The sequence below is a fragment of the Patagioenas fasciata genome, chromosome 30 (genome assembly GCF_037038585.1).
Source record: "Patagioenas fasciata isolate bPatFas1 chromosome 30, bPatFas1.hap1, whole genome shotgun sequence".
In the NCBI taxonomy this organism is placed as follows: domain Eukaryota; kingdom Metazoa; phylum Chordata; class Aves; order Columbiformes; family Columbidae; genus Patagioenas; species Patagioenas fasciata.
Genome location: NC_092549.1, coordinates 4,417,091 through 4,436,086, shown reverse-complemented (window position 1 = coordinate 4,436,086; position 18,996 = coordinate 4,417,091). Strand labels below are relative to the sequence as shown.

General features: G+C 67.0%; 3 protein-coding genes and 1 long non-coding RNA gene across 8 annotated transcripts; 3 read left to right on the top strand and 1 right to left on the bottom strand.

Annotated features, from left to right (window-relative positions):
* Positions 1–30: 30 nt before the first annotated feature.
* On the top strand, positions 31–6,095 carry ANKRD35 (ankyrin repeat domain 35). The gene is made up of 13 exons (XM_071800326.1): positions 31–55; positions 430–698; positions 1,079–1,527; positions 1,604–1,692; positions 1,915–1,979; positions 2,436–2,514; positions 2,604–2,674; positions 2,746–2,852; positions 3,026–3,138; positions 3,225–5,239; positions 5,622–5,711; positions 5,812–5,877; positions 5,967–6,095. Exons 1-13 carry the CDS (start codon positions 31–33, stop codon positions 6,069–6,071), a joined length of 3,543 nt encoding a protein of 1,180 aa, XP_071656427.1. The 3' UTR covers positions 6,072–6,095.
* A 975-nt stretch (positions 6,096–7,070) lies between these two features.
* On the top strand, positions 7,071–9,373 carry LOC139825887 (uncharacterized). Its single transcript, XR_011736046.1, has 2 exons — positions 7,071–7,703; positions 8,053–9,373. It is a non-coding gene; the product is annotated as an uncharacterized lncRNA (long non-coding RNA).
* Positions 7,986–11,703, bottom strand: POLR3C (RNA polymerase III subunit C). Its single transcript, XM_065857967.2, has 14 exons — positions 11,373–11,703; positions 10,683–10,938; positions 10,257–10,442; positions 10,077–10,168; positions 9,809–9,913; positions 9,635–9,727; positions 9,460–9,540; positions 9,202–9,253; positions 9,050–9,110; positions 8,824–8,974; positions 8,629–8,730; positions 8,423–8,472; positions 8,198–8,347; positions 7,986–8,130 (listed from the first exon to the last, which is right to left on the bottom strand). Exons 1-14 carry the CDS (start codon positions 11,517–11,519, stop codon positions 8,049–8,051), a joined length of 1,608 nt encoding a protein of 535 aa, XP_065714039.1. The 5' UTR covers positions 11,520–11,703; the 3' UTR covers positions 7,986–8,048.
* RNF115 (ring finger protein 115) lies at positions 11,699–18,905 on the top strand. Of its 5 annotated transcripts, none has more exons than XM_065857842.2 (9): positions 11,699–11,902; positions 12,988–13,046; positions 13,830–13,878; positions 14,852–15,060; positions 15,347–15,418; positions 15,548–15,620; positions 16,146–16,239; positions 17,819–17,934; positions 18,028–18,905. In XM_065857842.2, exons 1-9 carry the CDS (start codon positions 11,843–11,845, stop codon positions 18,166–18,168), a joined length of 873 nt encoding a protein of 290 aa, XP_065713914.1. In that variant the 5' UTR covers positions 11,699–11,842; the 3' UTR covers positions 18,169–18,905. The 5 variants fall into 5 exon arrangements, with proteins under 5 accessions (XP_065713914.1, XP_071656396.1, XP_065713913.1 ...); XM_065857841.2 differs by having other exon boundaries at positions 11,707–11,920; XM_065857843.2 differs by having other exon boundaries at positions 11,711–11,920; positions 18,005–18,905.
* Positions 18,906–18,996: the final 91 nt, after the last annotated feature.

Genomic DNA, 18,996 nt, shown 5'->3' with positions numbered 1-18,996 from the left:
CGTTTTGGACTCAAACTGTGCACGTGGGGGATGGGCGGGGGGGCTCAGCCGTGTGGTGAGTTTGGGGGTCCCACCTGTGTGATGAATTTGGGTTCCAATCCATGTGATGAGTGGGGGTCCCACCCATGTGATGAGTTTTGGGGTCCCACCCATGTGATGAGTTTTGGGGTCCCACCCATGTGATGAGTGGGGGTCCCACCCATGTGATGAGTTTTGGGGTCCCACCCATGTGATGAGTTTGGGGTCCCACCCATGTGATGAGTGGGGGTCCCACCCATGTGATGAGTTTTGGGGTCCCACCCATGTGATGAGTGGGGGTCCCACCCATGTGATGAGTTTTGGGGTCCCACCCGTGTGATGAGTGGGGGTCCCACCCGTGTGATGAGTGGGGGTCCCACCCATGTGATGAGTGGGGTGCCCGTGGCGCAGCGGGGGGGCCCGGTCCCCGGCACGCGGGAGGTCCCGGGGAGGTGCCGGGCTGGGACGAGCCCGGGCGCGGCGCTGCCCCCGGCGCGGGAGGGGACGCGGTGCCGGGCGGAGGACGCAGGTGGCGGGGGGAGGACGCGGTGACGGGCGGAGTTCGCGCTCCCGGCGCCGCACCCGCACGCCCGGCGCTCCGGCACCCGTCCCGGCAAGGGGTCCCGGTGACCCCGGCCACCATGAGGCGGATGTTCTCCTGCTCCAGCTCGCAGGTGGCGGTGAGTGCGTGTCCCCCGGCCCCCTGGCCCGGATGGGGCGGCACCCGGTCCGGTGCGCACCCACGGGCGCTGCCGCGGTGCCCGGGGGGCTGTGGGTGTGTTTGGGGTGAGGGGACGCTGCAGCCCCCCCGTGCCCGCCGGTCCTGGGCTGCAGTGGCCGTGGGGCTCAGCGCCAGCTGCCATCCTATCCCAGCCCAAATCCCAACCTAAATCCCCGCTCCAGCCTAAATCCCAGCCCCAGTGCCGGCTGCAATCCCAGCTCTGGCGCCAGCTGCAATCCCGACCCCAATCCCAGCCCAGATCCCGGTCCCAGCCCAGATCCCAGTCCCAGCCCAGATCCCGGTCCCAGCCCAAATCCCTGTCCCAGCCCTGACCCCTAGTTCGCGGCCACCCACCCCAGAGCTGGTCCCGGCTCCGGCGCCCCCCCGCAGCGCGGCGCAGCCGGCGCGGCACAGCTCGCCAAACCAGCCGGGCCGGCGCAGGCAGGGACTCGCTCGTGGCCTCGCCCAGGGCCGGGCTGTGCCGGGGCTCGGGGTCCCCAGCGCCCCGTCCCCCGGGAGCACGCGGTGTGTGGGAAGCGGAGGCACGGCCATGGGGGGGCCGTGTCCCTAAAGAGGCGCCAGTCCCGGAGAAGCCGCGCCCCGGTCTCCCCTTGCCAGCTGGTGGGCTGGGACGGGGGTGTCACTCGTCACCCCCAGGTTGAGAGCTGGACCAAGCAGGACCAGAAGCTGCTGGAGGCGGTGGAGCGGGGGGACGTGGGCAGGGTGGCCGCCCTCGCCGCCCGCAAGGCCGCCCGGCCCGCCAAGCTCAACGCCGCGGGACAGTCCGCGTACGTCACCCGGGGCGCGGGGACACGCGGGGGGGCCGGGCGGTGACGCCGGTCACAGCCGCCTCTTGCCGTCCAGGTTCCACCTGGCTGCGTCCAGGGGCCTGACCGAGTGCCTGACGCTGCTGCTGGCGCACGGGGCCCCCGTCAACGAGAGGAACGATGACGGTGAGCTGGGGACACGCTGGGGACACCGCCCGCTGCGGGGGGGACGCAGACACAGCGTCCTGTCCCGTGGCCCTGCTGCGCGAGCACCCCCAGGCGCCGGGCAGCGCCCCCTCCTGCCCAGCCAGGGGGCCGTGTCCCTAAGGCGAGCCGTCCCCTGGGGGCATTCCCCACTGGCTGTGTCCCCGCTGTCCCCAACGTCCCCAGCCTGCGGGTCTCTTGCAGGCAGCACCGCGCTGCACCTGGCCACCATCGCCTGCCAGCCCCAGTGTGTCAAGGTCCTGCTGCAGGTAGGGGACAGGGACAGGGATGGGGACAGGGACGGGGATGGGGACAGAGAGCGGGACAGGGATGCAGATGGGGACAGGGACACGGATGAGGATGGGGATAGGGGACAGGGATGAGGATGGGGATGGGGACAAAGATGGGGACAGGGATGGGGACAGAGAGCAGGACAGGGATGCAGATGGGGACAGGGATGAGGATGGGGATGGGGGCAGGGACACAGAAGGGGACAGGGATGAGGATGGGGACAGGGGACAGGGATGAGCATGGGGATGAGGACAGGGATGAGGATGGGGACAGGGACATGGAAGGGACAGGGATGAGGATGGGGACACGGGACAGGGATGAGGATGGGGACAGGGGACAGGGATGAGGATGGGGACAGGGACATGGAAGGGGACAGGGTTGAGGATGGGGAGGGGTATGGCAGGACCCCAGGTCCTGTTCGGTCTCGGGGACAGTCCCTGCCGCTGTCCCCCCAGTACGGTGCCAACGAGGACCACGTGGACGCGCAGAACCGGACCCCCCTGCACTGGGCTGGTGAGTGGCGGGGACCCCCAAGCTGGGCTGGGCTGGGGAGGGGAACAAAGCCCCTTTTGGGGTGCCCCTCTGACCCCCTCGCCCCGCAGCCTCCTCGGGCTGCGCCTCCAGCGTCCTCCTGCTCTGTGACCACGAGGCCCTTCTGGACGTCACCGACGCCGTGAGTGGGGTGACGGGGGGGGCGCGGGTGACGGGGAGAGGGGGGTGACCATGCCCCGTGTGCCCCCCCAGCAGGGACAGACGCCCCTGATGCTGGCGGCGCGGGGGAACCACGCTGCCATCTGCGCGCAGCTGCTGCAGAGGGGGGCCGACCCCCGCCTGGGCGACAGGGACAACAAGTGGGTGCCCGCGGGGACAGGGGGACGTTGGGGGTGGCGGGGAGGGGGTTTCTCTGCGCTGCACCCCCGTGCCCTGGGTGCCGGCTCGGCGGGGACCCTGGAGATGCCCCACGCAAAGGCAGCTCCGGCGCCGTCCCTCGTCCCCACGGGACCCCGCGTGGCCCGTCCCGCAGGACGGCGCTGGCGCTGGCCCGCGAGCACGGCAGCCGCGACTCGGCCGAGCTGCTGCTGCGCCACGGGGCGCCCGCGGGGGACACGGACCCTGGTCACCGCGACGGGGGCTCAGGTGAGGCCCCCGCCGCCACTTCCCTTATTTTAGGGGAAAAAAGTGGAAAAACAGGGGAGAAAGCGGCTCGTTTCTTGTCCTCCCAGCGGAGAGCGGCCCCACGGAGGGCGAGGAGACGCCGGACAGCGAGGAGGAGGAGGATGAGGATGAGGAGCAGCGGGTGCGGCGGCTGCGGGAGCGGCTGGCGAGGAAGAGCAGGGAGTGCCGGCGGCTGGCGAGGGCGGCCGGCGCCATCCGGCAGCGCGTGCGGGAGCTGGCGCCGCTCCTGCCCGGCCGCGGGGCCCCCGGGGATGGGGATGGGGATGGGGATGGGGATGGGGATGGGGATGGCGCCTGCCTGGCCCTCCTGGAGGAGCTGAGGAAGAGGATGGTGGCCGAGGAGGAGGAGGCTGCGGGTCCCCGAGCCGCCGCGTGGCTGGGTGGGGGCGACGGCGCGGCGGCGCTGGCCCCGTTCCTGGCCTGGCTGGGGGATGCGTGCGCGGAGCTGCGGGCGGCGCGGGCGGCGGCCATGGCGCGCTGCGGGGCGCTGCGGCGCGAGGTGGAGGCGGCGCTGCGGGGCAAGCTGCACTACGAGGTGGTGCCGGCCGCCGCCGTCCGCAGGAGCCTGGCGGCCTGGGAGAAGCTGGCGGCGGCGCTGGAGCGGGCGCTGGGCCGCGCCGACGACACCCACGCCCAGGCAATCCGCGGCTCCCGCGCCCTCCTGGAGGCGCTGCGGCGGGAGGGGGCGCGGGCCGGGATGGAGCCGGCCCGGTGCCCGGTGACCGGTGTGGAGCCTTCCCAGAGCCCAGGGACCAACACGGACCCATCCCAGAGCCCGGTGACCAACACGGGGCCATTCCAGAGCCCAGTGACCAACACGGGGCCATCCCAGAGCCCAGTGACCAACACGGGGCCATCCCAGAGCCCAGTGACCAACACGGAGCCTTCCCAGAGCCTGGTGACCAACACGGGGCCATCCCAGAGCCCGGTGACCAACACGGAGCCTTCCCAGAGCCCGGTGACCAACATGGGGCCATCCCAGAGCCCGGTGACCAACATGGGGCCATCCCAGAGCCTGGTGACCAACATGGGGCCATCCCAGAGCCTGGTGACCAACATGGGCCCATCCCAGAGCCTGGTGACCAACATGGGGCCATCCCAGAGCCCGGTGACCAACATGGGGCCATCCCAGAGCCCGGTGCCCAACACGGAGGGTGTGAACGTGGAGAAGGAGCTGCAGGAGCTGAGGGAGAGCAATGGGGTGCTGCTGGGGGAGCTGGTGCGGCTGGGCCGCGAGCGCGAGCGGCTGCAGGAGGAGCTGCGGGGGCTGCGGGAGCGGGGCCGCCGCGCCGGGGCGGCTCGGGAGGGGCCCGGGATGGCGGCGCTGGCGCGGGAGCTGGTGGCGCTGAGGGACGGGGTGGGACGGCGGGTGCGGGAGGCGGGCGGTGACGCCGGGGTCCTGCGGGAGCTGCACCGCAAGCTGGACGGGCTGGTGAGGTCCCAGCAGGAGGCCTTGCAGCTCATCGCCGAGATGGAGGGGGACGGCGGCCATGGGGATGGGGACGGCGGCCATGGCGGGGGTGATGGCACCCAGGGTGGTGGCACCCAAGGGGATGACACCCGTGATGGTGGTGATGGCACCTGTGGTGTTGGCACCCATGGCAGTGGTGATGGCACCCGTAGGGGTGATGGTGGCACCCGTGGTGGTGGCAATGGCACCTGTGGGGACACCGGGGCTGGGCTACTGGCTGAGCTGGAGGCTGCACTGGGCGAACTGGTTGAGGAGCTGGGGCTGGCACCGGGTCCCCACGCGCGGCAGCTGCTGGAGCGGCTCAGCGTCACCGTCACCGCCCTGCGCGGCCAGGAGCGCCCCAGGGACAATGCCGAGCAGTGGCGGGCGGTGGAGGTGGCACGGACGCAGGAGAAGGTGACAGCAGTGGCAGTGACGCGGGCGCAGGAGGAGGTGACAGCGGTGGAGGTGACACGGGAGGAGGTGACAGCGGTGGTGGCCACGCGGGAGCGGGAGCTGCAGGAGAAGGTGTCGGGGCTGGAGCGGACCCTGGGCACCCTGCGGGCCAGGGCGGGCCAGCTGGCCAGCGCCTGCCGCGACAAGGACACGACGGTGAGGGACGGGACGGGGCCCCCTTCTTGTCATTGTCCCCATCACCTTCTCATCACCATCCCCTTCCCATCGCTGTCCCCATCACCAGCACCTTCCCATTTCCGTCCCCTTCGCATTGCTGTCTCCATCGCTGTCCCCTTCCCGCCACTGTCCCATCACTGTCCCCCTGTCACCCACCCCAACATTTCCCCATCCCCACACCCCGGGGGACCCACATCTGGGGGGCGCAGGGCTGCCCAGGGACCTCTGGGGACAACCAAGGCCTTCTCCCACTCCAGCCCATCTCCCGGGGGCTGGGAGCAGATGGGACCAAAGGGACAAGCCCAGGGTGTGACGGGGGTGGCCGGGCCCCCCCGCACCCTGACCTTGTGTCCCCCCCCAGATGAAGAAGCTGCTGATGGAGACGGAGAAGCTGTCGGCCGAGGTGCTGGGGCTCCGCGGGCAGAACGCCCGGCTGCAGCTCCAGCTGGAGGTGGGCGCCGGCACCCGCTGTCACCTCGTGTCACCCGCTGTCACCTCGTGTCACCCGCTGTCACCTTTGTCACCCATCCCCATCTTCTTCTCCTCCTCAGGTCCAGGAGAAGAACCACCGGGACATTGTAGCCGTCTATAGGACACACCTGCTCCACGCTGCCCAGGTGGGGCCCCCTGTCCCCCTCCTTTTGGGCTGACATGGGGTGGGGGACAACTTGTGGTCACCCCCATGGCCAAGCTCTGCTCCCCACAGGGCTTCATGGACGAGGGGGTGCACGCCATGCTGCTGCGGATCCTGCGGACGGGGGAGTGGGGGGCAGGATCGGGCCCGCTCCCATCGCCCCCTCCGAGCCATTAAACTGGAGAAGCCGTGTGTCCCTGCCCTGTGTCCCCATTCTGTGTCCCCATCTGCAGCCGAGAGGGCTGGATTGGGGGGGGTTGAGCTGGGGGGTCCTCGTGGGGGGGTCCTGCCCTGGGGGTACCCGGTGGTTGATTTTGGGGTTGGGGGGGCTCATGGCCCCTGCCACGGGCCGGGCAGAGTTCAGGCTGGGACTGGTCCCCATGCAGGACCAGCCCCATATAGTGCTAGTCCCACATAGCACCAGTCCCCGAACAGCCCCAGCCCCGTATAGAATCAGCCCCGTACAGAACCGGCCCGACACAGCCCCAGTCCCGTATAGAATCAGCCCCGTACAGAACCGGCCCGACACAGCCCCAGTCCCGTATGGAATCAGCCCCGTACGGCCCCGATCCCGTACAGCACCGCTCCCTGCACATCCCCATACAGCACCCGCTCCATGCGGGCCGTTCGGAGCCGCCCCCTCCCACCCCGGAGGCGTGGCCATGAGGAGCGGGGGCGTGGCTAATCGTCAGTGGGCGTGACAAACGATTAGTGGGCGTGGACTCGGCGAGAAGTGGGCGTGGTGAGAGGTGGGCGTGTTGATAAGTAGGCGTGGCGAAGGGAGTGGGCGTGCCCTGCGCCTGCGCGGTGTGCGCGCGGTTCCGGGGGTCCCGCTGCCGTGTCCCGATATGGCGGAGGAGGCGGAGCTGAAGGTGCGGCCGGGGAGAGCGGGAACCGGGCGGCGGCGCTACCGGGGTCGGGGGACAGGGCCGGGCCGGGCCGGGGGTGCGGAGGGGCTGTCAGCTGAGCGGGGATGTGGGGCTGAGCTGAGCGGTTCTGAGACGTCTGTGGGGCTGAGTCCAGACACTGTGGGGCTGAGGGGTTGATGGGGACAGAGAACTAATGGGGTTATCGAGGGGATCCGTGGGGCTGATCCGTGGGGCTGCAGAGCTGGGGGAGCCCCAGGGGACCCCCAGAGCCGGGGGGACGTGTGAGGCTGGGGGGACGCGGGGTGACGAGGGTGGGTCAGGGCTGTGCTGGGTGCCCGGGGGGCTGAGGGGAGCGGGGGGTCCTAGTTTGGACTTTGTGCCCCACGGCAGCGAGTCTGGGGGGGGCAGAAACCCTTGGAGGGCTCCAGAGATAAAGAGACAGAAACCCAAAGGAACGGGGAGCCCGAGGGGCGTTCAGGGTGCCGAGCAGGGACAGAGGGCAGTTTTGGGGTGCAGAGCAGGGTGCATGGGGCAGTTTTGGGGCACAGAGCAGGGGACACGGGGCGGCTGTGGGGCGCAGAGCAGGGTGCAGGGGGTGGCTTTGGGGTTATTTATGTATTTAAACGTCCCGTTTGCATCCTCAGCTCCCGGTTCGGCGGCTCAGGGCACCGCAGGTGCCACGCGTAGCACGTTTTTAGCACCTTTTGTAACCCGCTGGGCCGATCGGAAAGCAGCGCGCACGGCTCCGCCGGTCGGGGAGCAACGCGCACGGCTCCGCCGGTCGGGGAGCAACGCGCACGGCTCCGCCGGTCGGGGAGCAGCGCACACCGGTCGGGGAGCAGCGCGCACGGCTCCGCCGGTCGGGGAGCAGCGCACACGGCTCCCCTGCGCGATTGCCCCGTTTCCTTGTACCCGCCGCCGGTATTTCGCTGCACTAAAGGTGATCAAACCGCGGCGGATCCGCCGGTGTGTGCGGCGGGAGGAGCCGGAGCCGGGGGAAACGGGGGCGCTGGGACGGAATTTGGGGGTTTCTGAGCGTTCCCGTCATGGCCGCTGCGGGGGCGGGAGCGGGGAAGGGCGTATCATGAGGGCGTGGTCTCCCGCGAGGGGCGGAGTCTGGAGAGGACAGGACCTCCCAGAGGCGTGGTCTCCCCGGAGGGGCGTGGCCTTCTCGCCAGGCGAGCGCGCCCCCTGTCGGCGGCCCCGGGCGGGCTGGGAACACGGGAAACTCGGCAGAATCGGTGATTTTGGCTTTATTGTCCCGTCCATGTCCCCCCCCCGCCCCTCAGGGCCTCTTCACGGTGCTCTCGATGAAGGACTCCAGCACAAAGATGGTTTCATCAACCTGGTTCTCGCTGGCGTCGATCCTGGGGGGACACGGAGGTGAGGACGCCGTCCCCAGCCCGCACCCCCGTCCCCCTGCCCGGGGCTCACTTGTTGACATTGCGCTTGAGGGTCTCCAGCTGCTGGCGCTCGGGGGCCGTGATCATCTCCTCGATCTCCTGCAGCTGCGCGGGCTCGGCGCCCGTGGCCTGCATGGAGGCCAGGATGGCTTCCACGCGCTGCGACTTCTCCAGCAGCCGCCTGGGGACGGGGACAAGGACGCGGTGGCCTCAGCATGTCTCCACAGCCCACCCTCCCCTGCGACCCAGCGCTCACTTGTTCTCCTTGGTCTCGAACTGGCGCCGCTCCATCAGGTTGGCCACGCTCTGTGGGGAGGGGAGAGAATGGGTGTGATGCCCCCACCGCAAGCTGAACCCCAAACAGAACCACGCATGGAGGAAGAGGAGGAGGAGGAGGAGAACCATGTGCGATGGTGAAGGAGAAGAACCGCGCGTGGTGGAGGAGGAGGAGAACCACGCTACCTTGTAGCAGCGGTGCAGCAGCATCCGCGCGGCCGCAGGGACGTTCACGGTGTAGAGGTAGAAGGTGCGGGACGGAGCGTGGTCCGGGGTCTTGGGGATCTCCTGCGGGGTGCGATGTCACCGAGCCGCGTGTCCCCCCATCGCTCTCCAGCCCCGAACCCTCGTGTCTGTGCCCAGCCCGGCGGCCGCGCTCACCTGCAGGGACACGAAGCTCTCCGACAGCATCTTGTAGAGCATCTCCTTGGCCTCCTTGGCCGGGATCATGGCGAAATCCTCCACCTGCTTCTGCTCCAGGTGCTTCTTGCGCAGCAGCAACCGGAAAATCCTGGCGCAGCGGGACCCGAACCTGAGCAGGGCGGGAACACCGGTCAGGGTGGAGGGGAAAAAGGGGCAAAAGTCTTGAAAAAACGGCCGTTTCTACCTCTCCTCCACGATGGACTCCAGGGTGGCCGTGGCCAGGGACGCGAGGGCCTTGTGAAGGTCTGGTTGAGGTCAAGGTCAAGGGGTAAACGCTTGGCAATCGATTTAAGCACCGGAAAACGCCGGGTGGGGTGTTTTACCCCCAAAAGATACTGACGGTGTACATGCCCCCGCCGCTGTCTCCGGATTTACCCACGAACTCCAGCTGCAAGGGAACGTTTAAAATATAATTAGTGCGTCCCAAAGCAACAAAAATCCCGATCTTAAAATTTTGATTGTAAAGATACAAAGATTTTATGAAAAATATATATTTCTCTGATCTCAACAGCCTAAGAACATCTGTATTTTTATCACTTTTGATATCTTTTAAATATTGGCAGGAAACGGCTTTTCCCTCCCGCTGGGACTCACGGGGTCGTCCGCCAGCAGCGTGAGGTACTGGTCCAGAACCTGCTTCACGATGTTGTACCCGGCGGGAAGAGACCGGAATATCTGAGGGAGGACGGAGAGGCGGATATAAATGGGGAAACGGAATAACTGGTTCTAAATGTTCGGGTGTTTCAGGGGCGCTGGCGCCGGACCCGACCTCGTTGGAGGAGAGCGGCTGCGTGTAGGGCGCCCCGGAGGACGTGGTGACCTCGCTCATGCGCAGCATCGTCCGCACGATCTCGCTGCTGGTCTGCAGTTTCGGGGCAAAGAAAAGAGCTGCAGGGTGAGGAATCTCCGTCCCGAGGGGCTCGAGTCCCTCAGACGCACCGACCTGGTCCATGCGGTTGGCCACGGCGCTGACGATCGCCTGGTCGCGGAAATGCTGGTGGAAGCGGTCGATGTTGACCTGCCAGTAAATGCCGTCGTCGGGGGGAGCCTGAGGGGAGAGAGCCAAGAAACTGAAGAAGATGATCAACAAAACTGAGGAGAGATGATTCACAAATCCGAGGGAAAAGGAGCCACAGAAACTGAGGAAAAGGAGCCGCAAATCTGTGGGCCAAGCAGCAGCAAGGGCGACGTGGCTTCAGCCCCCCCGGTACCTCGGAGCTTTCCCCCTCTTGCTTCTGCTTCTTGGCCCGGGGTTCGCCCTCCTCCTCCTCCTCCTCGCACGATCGTCTCCGCTTCCCTTTCCCTGCCGAGAACGCGGCGTTTGCTTTAAAACCAACACTTTGGGGGTCTGAGGTGCTTCCCAAACGCCCCCAAGCCCGGGGGGTCCTCACCGACGAGGTTCAGCCGCGGCACCGCGTACATGTCCTTGTCGCTGCTCACCAGGGTGGGCGCCAGGGGAGGCGGCACCTCGGGGCTCTGGGGACCTTCGGGGACCAGCGGGCACCTCTGCACAAAGTGCGTGTCCGCCAGGCGCACGAAGGTGCTGGAGACGTCGGCGTAATCCATGGTTTTCCCGTCTGGAATGCAAGAGAAAGATGGTGGCACCGAGTTGTGCCCCAGGGGACGAGGTGACACCGCGGTCCCCAGGGAACCGCCACGACCGCGCTGCTCAGAGGCCGCTTTGGGCTGGGGGGCAGCACCTCTGGCAACGCGGCCGCTTTGGGTGGCTCCTTCTCCACGTCCGAGGCTGCTGACGCAGCCCAGAGCGCAAAACCGGCTCCTGAACCCCCGCCCCGTTTATCAGCGGAGCTTCCCACCTTCCATGGTTTCGGTGAGCCTGTCCGCCACCCTCCTCACCACGGCGCTCATGGTGAGCTGGCCGTTGAGCAGCAGCTCCTCCACGATGAGCTCACCCGTGTCGCCGTACAGCGTCTTGGCCGTGTAGATGTAGCGGGGGTAGCGCAGGATGCGCAGGATGCGGCCGCACTGCGCCTCGTACTCCACGCCGCCCCGGCGCTGCGGCCGGAACGTCACCAGGTTGTGCTGGATCAGCACGCAGAGGGCTTTCTTCACCTGCGGGGACGGGGGGTGTTTGTGCCACTGCGGTGTTTGTGCCGCTTGTCCCCTACACGTCATTTTAGAGGGGGTTTGGGCGCTGAACAGGCTGCCCAGGGCGGTGCTGGGGGGGCTGAAACACGCAGATGAGGTTCTCAGGGCGTGGGGCAGTGCCGGGGGGGTTATGGTTGGGCTCCGTGATTTTAAAGCTCTTTTCCAACCAAAATGATGCTGTGACTTTATGACCCCTCGCTCCGGGCTTTGCGCCCTGCAGAGCCAGACCCGCGCTCTCCTCCTTCCCAAGCGAGATTTCCACGACAAACCCCCCTCTCGCGGAACAAAACCCACCTCATTATGATGATTATTATCGTTATTAGCATTTATACGACACAAAGCTCTCATTTTTGTCCTTCTCACGGTTTTAGCCGCCCTCTCCCCGAGCCGCCGCGCACCTGGTCCAGCAGCAGCCCGGTGTCGCCGGCGATGCCCCGCAGCGCCTGCCCGCCCGTCCGCACCAGCTGTGTCCCGATCCTCTCCACGATCTCCCCGAAGTGCTCGTGCAGCAGGAGGGAGCACAGCTTGATCTCCGCCTGAGTCATCGCGGCGGCTCCGCTCCAACGCTCTGCGGAGCAGCGCCCGTGTTCCCAACGGCGGGTTCGGGGGGACCGGGGTGGGGGCCGTGCCGCTGGGCCCCACTTACCCAGGCCCGGCCTAGGCCCATGCGGCCACCATGGCAACGGGAACTTCCGGTTCCTTCCGTCCGCTACTTCCGCCCTCCCTCGGCGCGGCCGCGCCCTGTTGGCCGCTCTGGAGGCCCGGGCCAGGCGAGCGCGCCGGAAGTGGGAGGCTAGCAGGGTCGTTCCGCGGGCGCTCTACCCGGCGGCTCGCTGGCTCGGCGGAGGACTGACGGCAGGGAGAGAAGATGGCGGAGGCCGCGGCCGTGTCCCAGCACCGATTCTTCTGCCACAGCTGCAAGGGGCAGGTCAGCCCCAAGCTGCCGGTGAGCGCCGGGCCGCGGGGGCCGGGGGAGCCCGGGCTGGAGCCGCCGGAGCCGTCGGGGGCCGGGCCTGTCCTGTCCCCTGGGGGCCGGTCCCGGGTCCCCCACCCGCGGGCAGATCGGGGCGTTCGTGCCCCCCGGTCCTCCCGGAGCTCTCCGGGAAGGGCCGTTCCCTTCACACCCCGCCGAGGGGGTGACACCCCCAAGCACCCACAGAGAGGGGTGAGAACCCCCCAAAAACCCCACGGAACGGGGTGAAGCCCCCCCAAAATAACCCCTACAGGTGGGAGTGACCCCCGAAAGACCCCACAGAAAGGGGCGACCCCCCCAAAATAAACCCCAGAGATGAGGTGACCCCCAAAAAACCCATAGGGAGGAGTGAAACCCCCCAAAATAAACCCCAGAGATGGGGTGACCCCCAAAAAACCCATAGGGAGGAGTGAAACCCCCCAAAATACACCCCAGAGATGGGGTGACCCCCCCAAAAGCCCCCACAGACGGGGCGACCCCAGAAACCCCCATATTGTCACAGTTTGGGTCTTAAAAGATGGATTTGGAGCTTGCGCCTGCCCCGGGATTGAATGCATCACTTGTCCCCAGACCCGTGTCCCTGTCCCCAAACCCGTGTCTTGTCCCCAAACCCGTGTCTTGTCCCCAAACCTGTGTCCTTGTCCCCAGACCCGTGTCCCTGTCCCCAGACCCGTGTCCCTGTCCCCAAACCCGTGTCCTTGGCCCCAGACCCGTGTCCTTGTCTCCAAACCCGTGTCTTGTCCCCAAACCCGTGTCCTTGGCCCCAAACCCGTGTCCTTGGCCCCAGACCCGTGTCCCTGTCCCCAGACCCGTGTCCTTGGCCCCAGACCCGTGTCCTTGGCCCCAGACCCATGTCCCTGTCCCCAAACCCGTGTCCTTGTCCCCAGACCCGTGTCCTTGTCCCCAAACCCGTGTCCTTGTCCCCATACCCATTGTCACCTCGTCCCCTGTGCTGGGCAGACGCGGCTTTCCTGGTCTCTGTGTGCTGAGCCGGGCTTAAACCTAAACCGGTGCCTAAAGGCGGCGTTTGGCGTTTGCAGGAGTACACGTGCCCCCGGTGCGAGTCCGGCTTCATCGAGGAGGTCACAGACGACGCCAGGTAATGCGGCTTCGGGGCTTTAACCCTTTGGAAAGCCTCGAAAAGCTGTGGACAACGAGGCTGAAATCGGGAACGGACGTAAAAACTCATTGATCGGTGTGAATTCGGATTTAACCCCCAACGAGACTGGGGATCCGAGTGCCCGGAGCCACCATCGCGGGTTTGGGGAAGGTTCCCAGGTTGTGAATTGGGACGCACGACGTCCCGCCAACCAAAGCGCTTTGGGGGCTTTGAGGCCTTTTTGCTTTGGTGTTTTAGAGCGAAAACGTGGTATTTTTAGGAGTTGAGAGTGAACCGCAGTGACCGCGGGACGGGCCGTTCCTCCTCCAGCCTCAGCCCACACAGAAAAACCCTTTTCTGTCTAAAATTTGGTCCCTGGTTGCCCAGCAGAACAAACTTGGGTCTGAAGCGGCGCCCGTTCGGCGCTTTTCGTGTTCAGCCGTGATGAATTCCCGCAAAAACGGCTTCGTTTGGGTCAGAGCCGAGCGGTTAAGCCGAGCTTTGCTGCCCGAGCCTTGGTCACGGCCGCGTTCGACTTCGCGTCGCGCTCCTCTGAAATAACGTCACGTTCTGCTGAAATAACGTCACGTTCTGCTGAAATAACGTCACGTTCTGCTGAAATAACGTCACGTTCTGCTGAAATAATGTCACGTTCTGCTGAAATAACGTCACATTCTGCTGAAACAGCGTCCCGCTCCCTCTGTTCTGTGTAAACCCCGGTGCCTGTGGGCAGGACCGCTGTCTCCGGGCGCTTTCTGCTCTCACGCGCCTGTTTCCCCGCAGTTTCCTGGAGGGCGGTGCTGACGACAGCGCGTCCACGCAGTTCGCAGAGGTGAGTTTGCCTCCCTACTTCTGTTCCTTTCAAACACCCGCGAGGAGCAGGATGGTGCGGACGCCTCTTCACGCAGCGCCCGGCCCAGAACACCCCAGCTCCTCAGGAACTGCCCTTCGGATTTTGGTTTTTGGGGAGTTTTAGCCCATTTTGGGTCCTCCCGGCGTCTGGAGCGGCGGCTCCTCAACCAGGGGGTTTGGGGTTTGTGGTGGTGCTGAACTTCCCGCAGCAAAACCGGGTTCAGCGCCACAAACACCTGAAGTTCCCCTTGGGTTTGTGTCGGCCCGCGCTGGGGGGGGACGCAGCGGCCGCCCCCCGCCCCCCGTGTCACGTTAAAACGGCTCTGGGAGGGGAATGGAGACGGCTCCGGGGATTAATAATGAATGAAAGTCGTGTCTGGAGCCCGGAGGAAGGAAACCCTCCCATCCACGGGTGTTAATTCAGAAACGAGGTGCCGACCTGATTTCTCTCCGGCACCAGGGACTCGTCAGATGAGCTGGTTGGGTGGGAAATGGAAATGGAGCCGCTCCGGTCGCAGCGTAACAGAAAATGCCGACCGCGGCGCCGGGTTCGGTCCCTCCTTTTCACTCCCGGTGCCCCGGTTTCGTCCTTTTCCGCACACACCGCGGCCCCTCGGCCGACACCGACCCTGGGGCTGATCTCGGGACTAGAGCCGCGAGCAAGGGGTCAGCGGGGGCGCCGGAGCCGCGTTCGGCACTGCCCTAACCCATTGGTTCCCGGCAGCTCTGGGTTTGTGTCCCAAACCCGCCCTTGGAGAGCAGCCCGGCCCTCGGGGACACAAACCTGTCCAAAACCCACTGGGTTTGGGGTTTGGGCCGTGCTGCCCGGGGTGTGCGGCTCACGGCGCGGGCCGGGGCTCAGCGGTGATGCCGGATGGAACCGCGTGGGTTCCCCATCCCCGCCGATGCTGACGCAGCCGCCGGCGCCTCTGTCTCCCCTTCTCTCCCGGCAGCTCTGGGACCACCTGGACCACACGATGTTCTTCCCCGACTTCCGCCCCTTCCTCAGCGGGGGGGCCCTGGACCCGGAGCGGGAGCCCGAGCGGGTGCCCCCGGCGCAGCCCGAGCTCTGGGGGCCCGGCCGCCCCCCCCGGCTGCCGGTGACGCGCCGGTACCGGCCCCGCGGCAGCTCGCGGCCCGACCGCTCCCCCGCCATCGAAGGGTAAGAGCCTCCCTTGCCTTCGCCCTGTTGATCAGCACTGAAATACAGAATTCCGGTGAGAAACCTGGCAAAACGGGGTCGCCGCGCTCGTCGTTCGTGGCTTTTGATGCAGAAGATTCACGTTTGTGCTTTGCGGCACAAATCGAAGCCGCGCGGTGGGGAGAGGTGGTTTCTGTCAGCTCTCTGCGGGGTGTTTCCGCTCAGCCTGTTCTCTTTGTGCCTGTTCTCCCGGTGCCTGTTCTCTTGGTGCCTGTTCTGGTGCCTGTGCCGCCTCCTCCCCGTCCAGGATCATCCAGCAGATCTTCGCGGGGTTCTTCGCCAACTCGGCCGTTCCGGGCTCCCAACACCCGTTCTCCTGGTGAGTACCGAGCGGCTCCACCGCCGCCGCAGCCGCTCGGCGACCGCCGGCCCGCAGCTCTGCGGTTCCTGGCACGAACCCCGGGGCTGTTCCGGCGCGGCGCTTTCGGTGACCCCTGGTGCCGCGCAGGAGCGGGATGCTGCACTCCAACCCCGGCGACTACGCGTGGGGACAGAGCGGCCTGGACGCCATCGTCACCCAGGTCAGGCCCCACGGGGGACACCCAAACCGGTGGGCGCGGGCGTTTCTCCGCGCCCGGGGGGGTTTGGTGCCGCGTTCTGGTCGAGCGGCCACGGGAACGGGTTAAAGTCTCCGTTGGGTTGAAAGGCGGCTCCTCCGCGCTCGGACCCATTTTGGGGCTGATTCGGCCAAATCAGGGCCTTGACCAAATACAATTCGTATGAGTTGAGGAGTTATAAACGCAGGGTGTTTGCGGCACGAGGTTCTTCACCGCAGAACGTCTGTCCCGACTCAGAACCCCCAGGAGCACCGAACACCCCGGGGCGACCACGTTCAGGGTGGGGTGGTTGGGGTTTGGGGCACAAAACTCAGGTTTAAGCACCAAAAGCGTCGGCGCAGGGCAGCAGAGCATCTGGGCTGGGTGTCCTGGTGCGGAGGCACCCGCGGGGTCACTCGTGTCACTTTGGGGGTCCAGGGGTGTCCCCAGGCCCGGGACGTGTTCGGTGACGCGTTTGGTGACGCGTTCGGTGCCGTTTTCCTCCCGCAGCTCCTGGGCCAGCTGGAGAACACGGGGCCGCCCCCGGCCGACAAGGAGAAGATCTCGTCCCTGCCCACGGTGCCGGTCACTCAGGAGCAAGTCGGTAGGTGACAGCGGTGACAGCGGTGACACCGTCCCCCCGCCCACTCTGCCCCTCCCGCTCTGTCCCCACTCGCCCCGCCCGCCCTGTCCCCACCTGCCCTGTCCCACCCACCCTACCCCACCCGCCCCGCCCACCCTGTCCCCACCAGCTCTGTCCCCACCCACCCTGTCCCCACCCGCCCTGTCCCACCCTGCCCCACCTGCCCTGTCCCACCCTGCCCCACCCGCCCTGTCCCCACCCGCCCTACCCCGCCCGCCCTACCCCACCCGCCCTGTCCCCACCAGCTCTGTCCCCACCCGCCCTGTCCCACCCTGCCCCACCCGCCCTGTCCCCACCCGCCCTACCCCGCCCGCCCTACCCCACCCGCCCTGTCCCCACCAGCTCTGTCCCCACCCACCTTGTCCCCACCCGCCCTGTCCCACCCACCCTACCCCGCCCACCCTGTCCCCACCCGCTCTGTCCCCACCCGCCCTGTCCCACCCACCCTACCCCGCCCACCCTGTCCCCACCCGCCCTGTCCTACCCACCCTACCCCACCCACCCTGTCCCCACCCGCTCTGTCCCCACCCGCCCTGTCCCCACCCGCCCTGTCCCACCCACCCTACCCCGCCCACCCTGTCCCCACCCGCTCTGTCCCCACCCACCTTGTCCCCACCCGCCCTGTCCCACCCACCCTACCCCGCCCACCCTGTCCCCACCCGCTCTGTCCCCACCCGCTCTGTCCCCACCCACCCTGTCCCCACCCGCCCTGTCCCACCCACCCTACCCCGCCCACCCTGTCCCCACCCGCTCTGTCCCCACCCGCTCTGTCCCCACCCACCCTGTCCCCACCCGCCCTGTCCCACCCACCCTACCCCGCCCACCCTGTCCCCACCCGCTCTGTCCCCACCCACCCTGTCCCCACCCGCTCTGTCCCCACCCACCTTGTCCACACCCACTCTGCCCCACCCACTGTGGCCCCACCCGCCCTGCCCCACCCGCTCTGCCCCACCCGCCCCGCCTGCTCAGTCCCTGCCCACTCTGTCCCTTCCCCCCTGTCCCCGCCCGCTCTGTCCCCTCCGCTCAGTCCCTTTCGCTCTGTCCTGGCCGCCCAAACGCTCCCTAAAACACAAAAATGCCGTTTCCACCACGGATATTTTTGTCCGGCGCTTTTTATACCCCCATGGCTGTTCCTCCGCCCCCAGCCCCGAGCGGCCGGGTTCCCACCCAGTTCCCACCCAATTCCCACCGGATTCCCACCCAATTCCCACCCGAGTGCCACCAAATTCCCACTGAATTTCCGCATCAAATTCTGGGTTTTGCTGCTTGACCCCGGGGAGGCGGCGGCTCCGTGTCCCCCAGTCATGACATCGGTGCCACCATCACACACACGCACACACACATGGGGTTTTGGCATCGCTGGCATCGGCCTCAAAACCACGAGGAATGTTGGCAGCTCCACCCCTCCATTCGCTCTATTTTGGGACCTGGCTCCCGGCACACGCGGCCCCCCCGGCACACGCGGTCCGAGCCGGACGGGCCGTGCAGCCGTGGCCGCGGCTGGGGGGGTAAAGCCGCGTTCCCCCCGGCTGTGGCGCAGAGGCGGGTCTGGAGTGCCCGGTGTGCAAGGAGGATTACGCGCCGGCCGAGCAGGTGCGGCAGCTGCCCTGCAACCACCTCTTCCACAGCAGCTGCATCGTGCCCTGGTTGGAGCTGGTAAGACCCCCCCAGCCCCCCGACCCACGGCCCCCCGAGTGGCGTTTGTCTCATTCCCGGCTCTCCGCAGCACGACACGTGTCCCGTCTGCAGGAAGAGCCTCAAGGGGGAGGACTCCACGCGACAGACGCCCGGCGGCGCCGGCTCGGGCAGCGACAGCCGCGCGCAGGAGCCATGGACTTTCTGACGGGGGGCGCAGGAAACGACAAACAACCCCAAAGTAGCAGGAAATAGAGGCGGGAGGGCCGCCCCCCCACCGCGCCACCGCCGCGTCCCGGCTCCCTCCAGCACCGCGGGGGAGCCGCCGCCTCTGCTCCCACATTCCGGCCTTTTTTTGGGTGGTTTTGGCTTGGTTGGATACCCGAGGAAAGCTCTGGGCTGGGGGGCGGTGTGGGGCACCCCCCTGTCCCTGCGTCCCCTCGGGTAATGGGGGAAACCAAGATGTCCCATTTCTCTCCGTTGTGTCTGGAGCCGGGGGGCGGAATCGCACCGGGGGTGTTCTGCGGTCGTTTTCTCGAGGGGGCGGCAGGGTCTCGGTGCCCCCCCCACACCCGGTGGGTTTTGCATCTCGCGGACTCATTTTTGGTTTATTTGGGGTCTTTTTGGCCCGTCCCCCCGCGGGCCCCGCAGGACCCCCAGCCGCCCCATCTCACGGACCACGCCGCTCTGGCCCCTTGAGCCAGCACCACCTCAGCCCCCCCGGCCCCCCAGCCCCGCTCTCAGAGCATCTCTTCATTTTGGGGACATTCTGTTCCTTTTTCTAACTCGTGTCACGTCTCATCCGCGTTCTTATGGTCCCGGTACCGTCTGTGCTTACGGCACCCGCTAAACCCGGCCCCCGCCGCTGGGTTAAACTCAGCCTAAGGGAGAGGTAAGTCCCGCCTGACCGTGCCCGGCGCACCACGGCCGCTCGAGTTTAACCGGGGGTTTCTGTTTGCTACTCCGTCAAATAAAGGACTTTATAAAGAAAACACGCGCAGGAAGGTTGTTGGGGGTCGTTTTGGGGGGAACGCGCCGAATTCCGCCCGGATCTGGCAAAGCCCCCCCCAGGGCCCCCTCCCG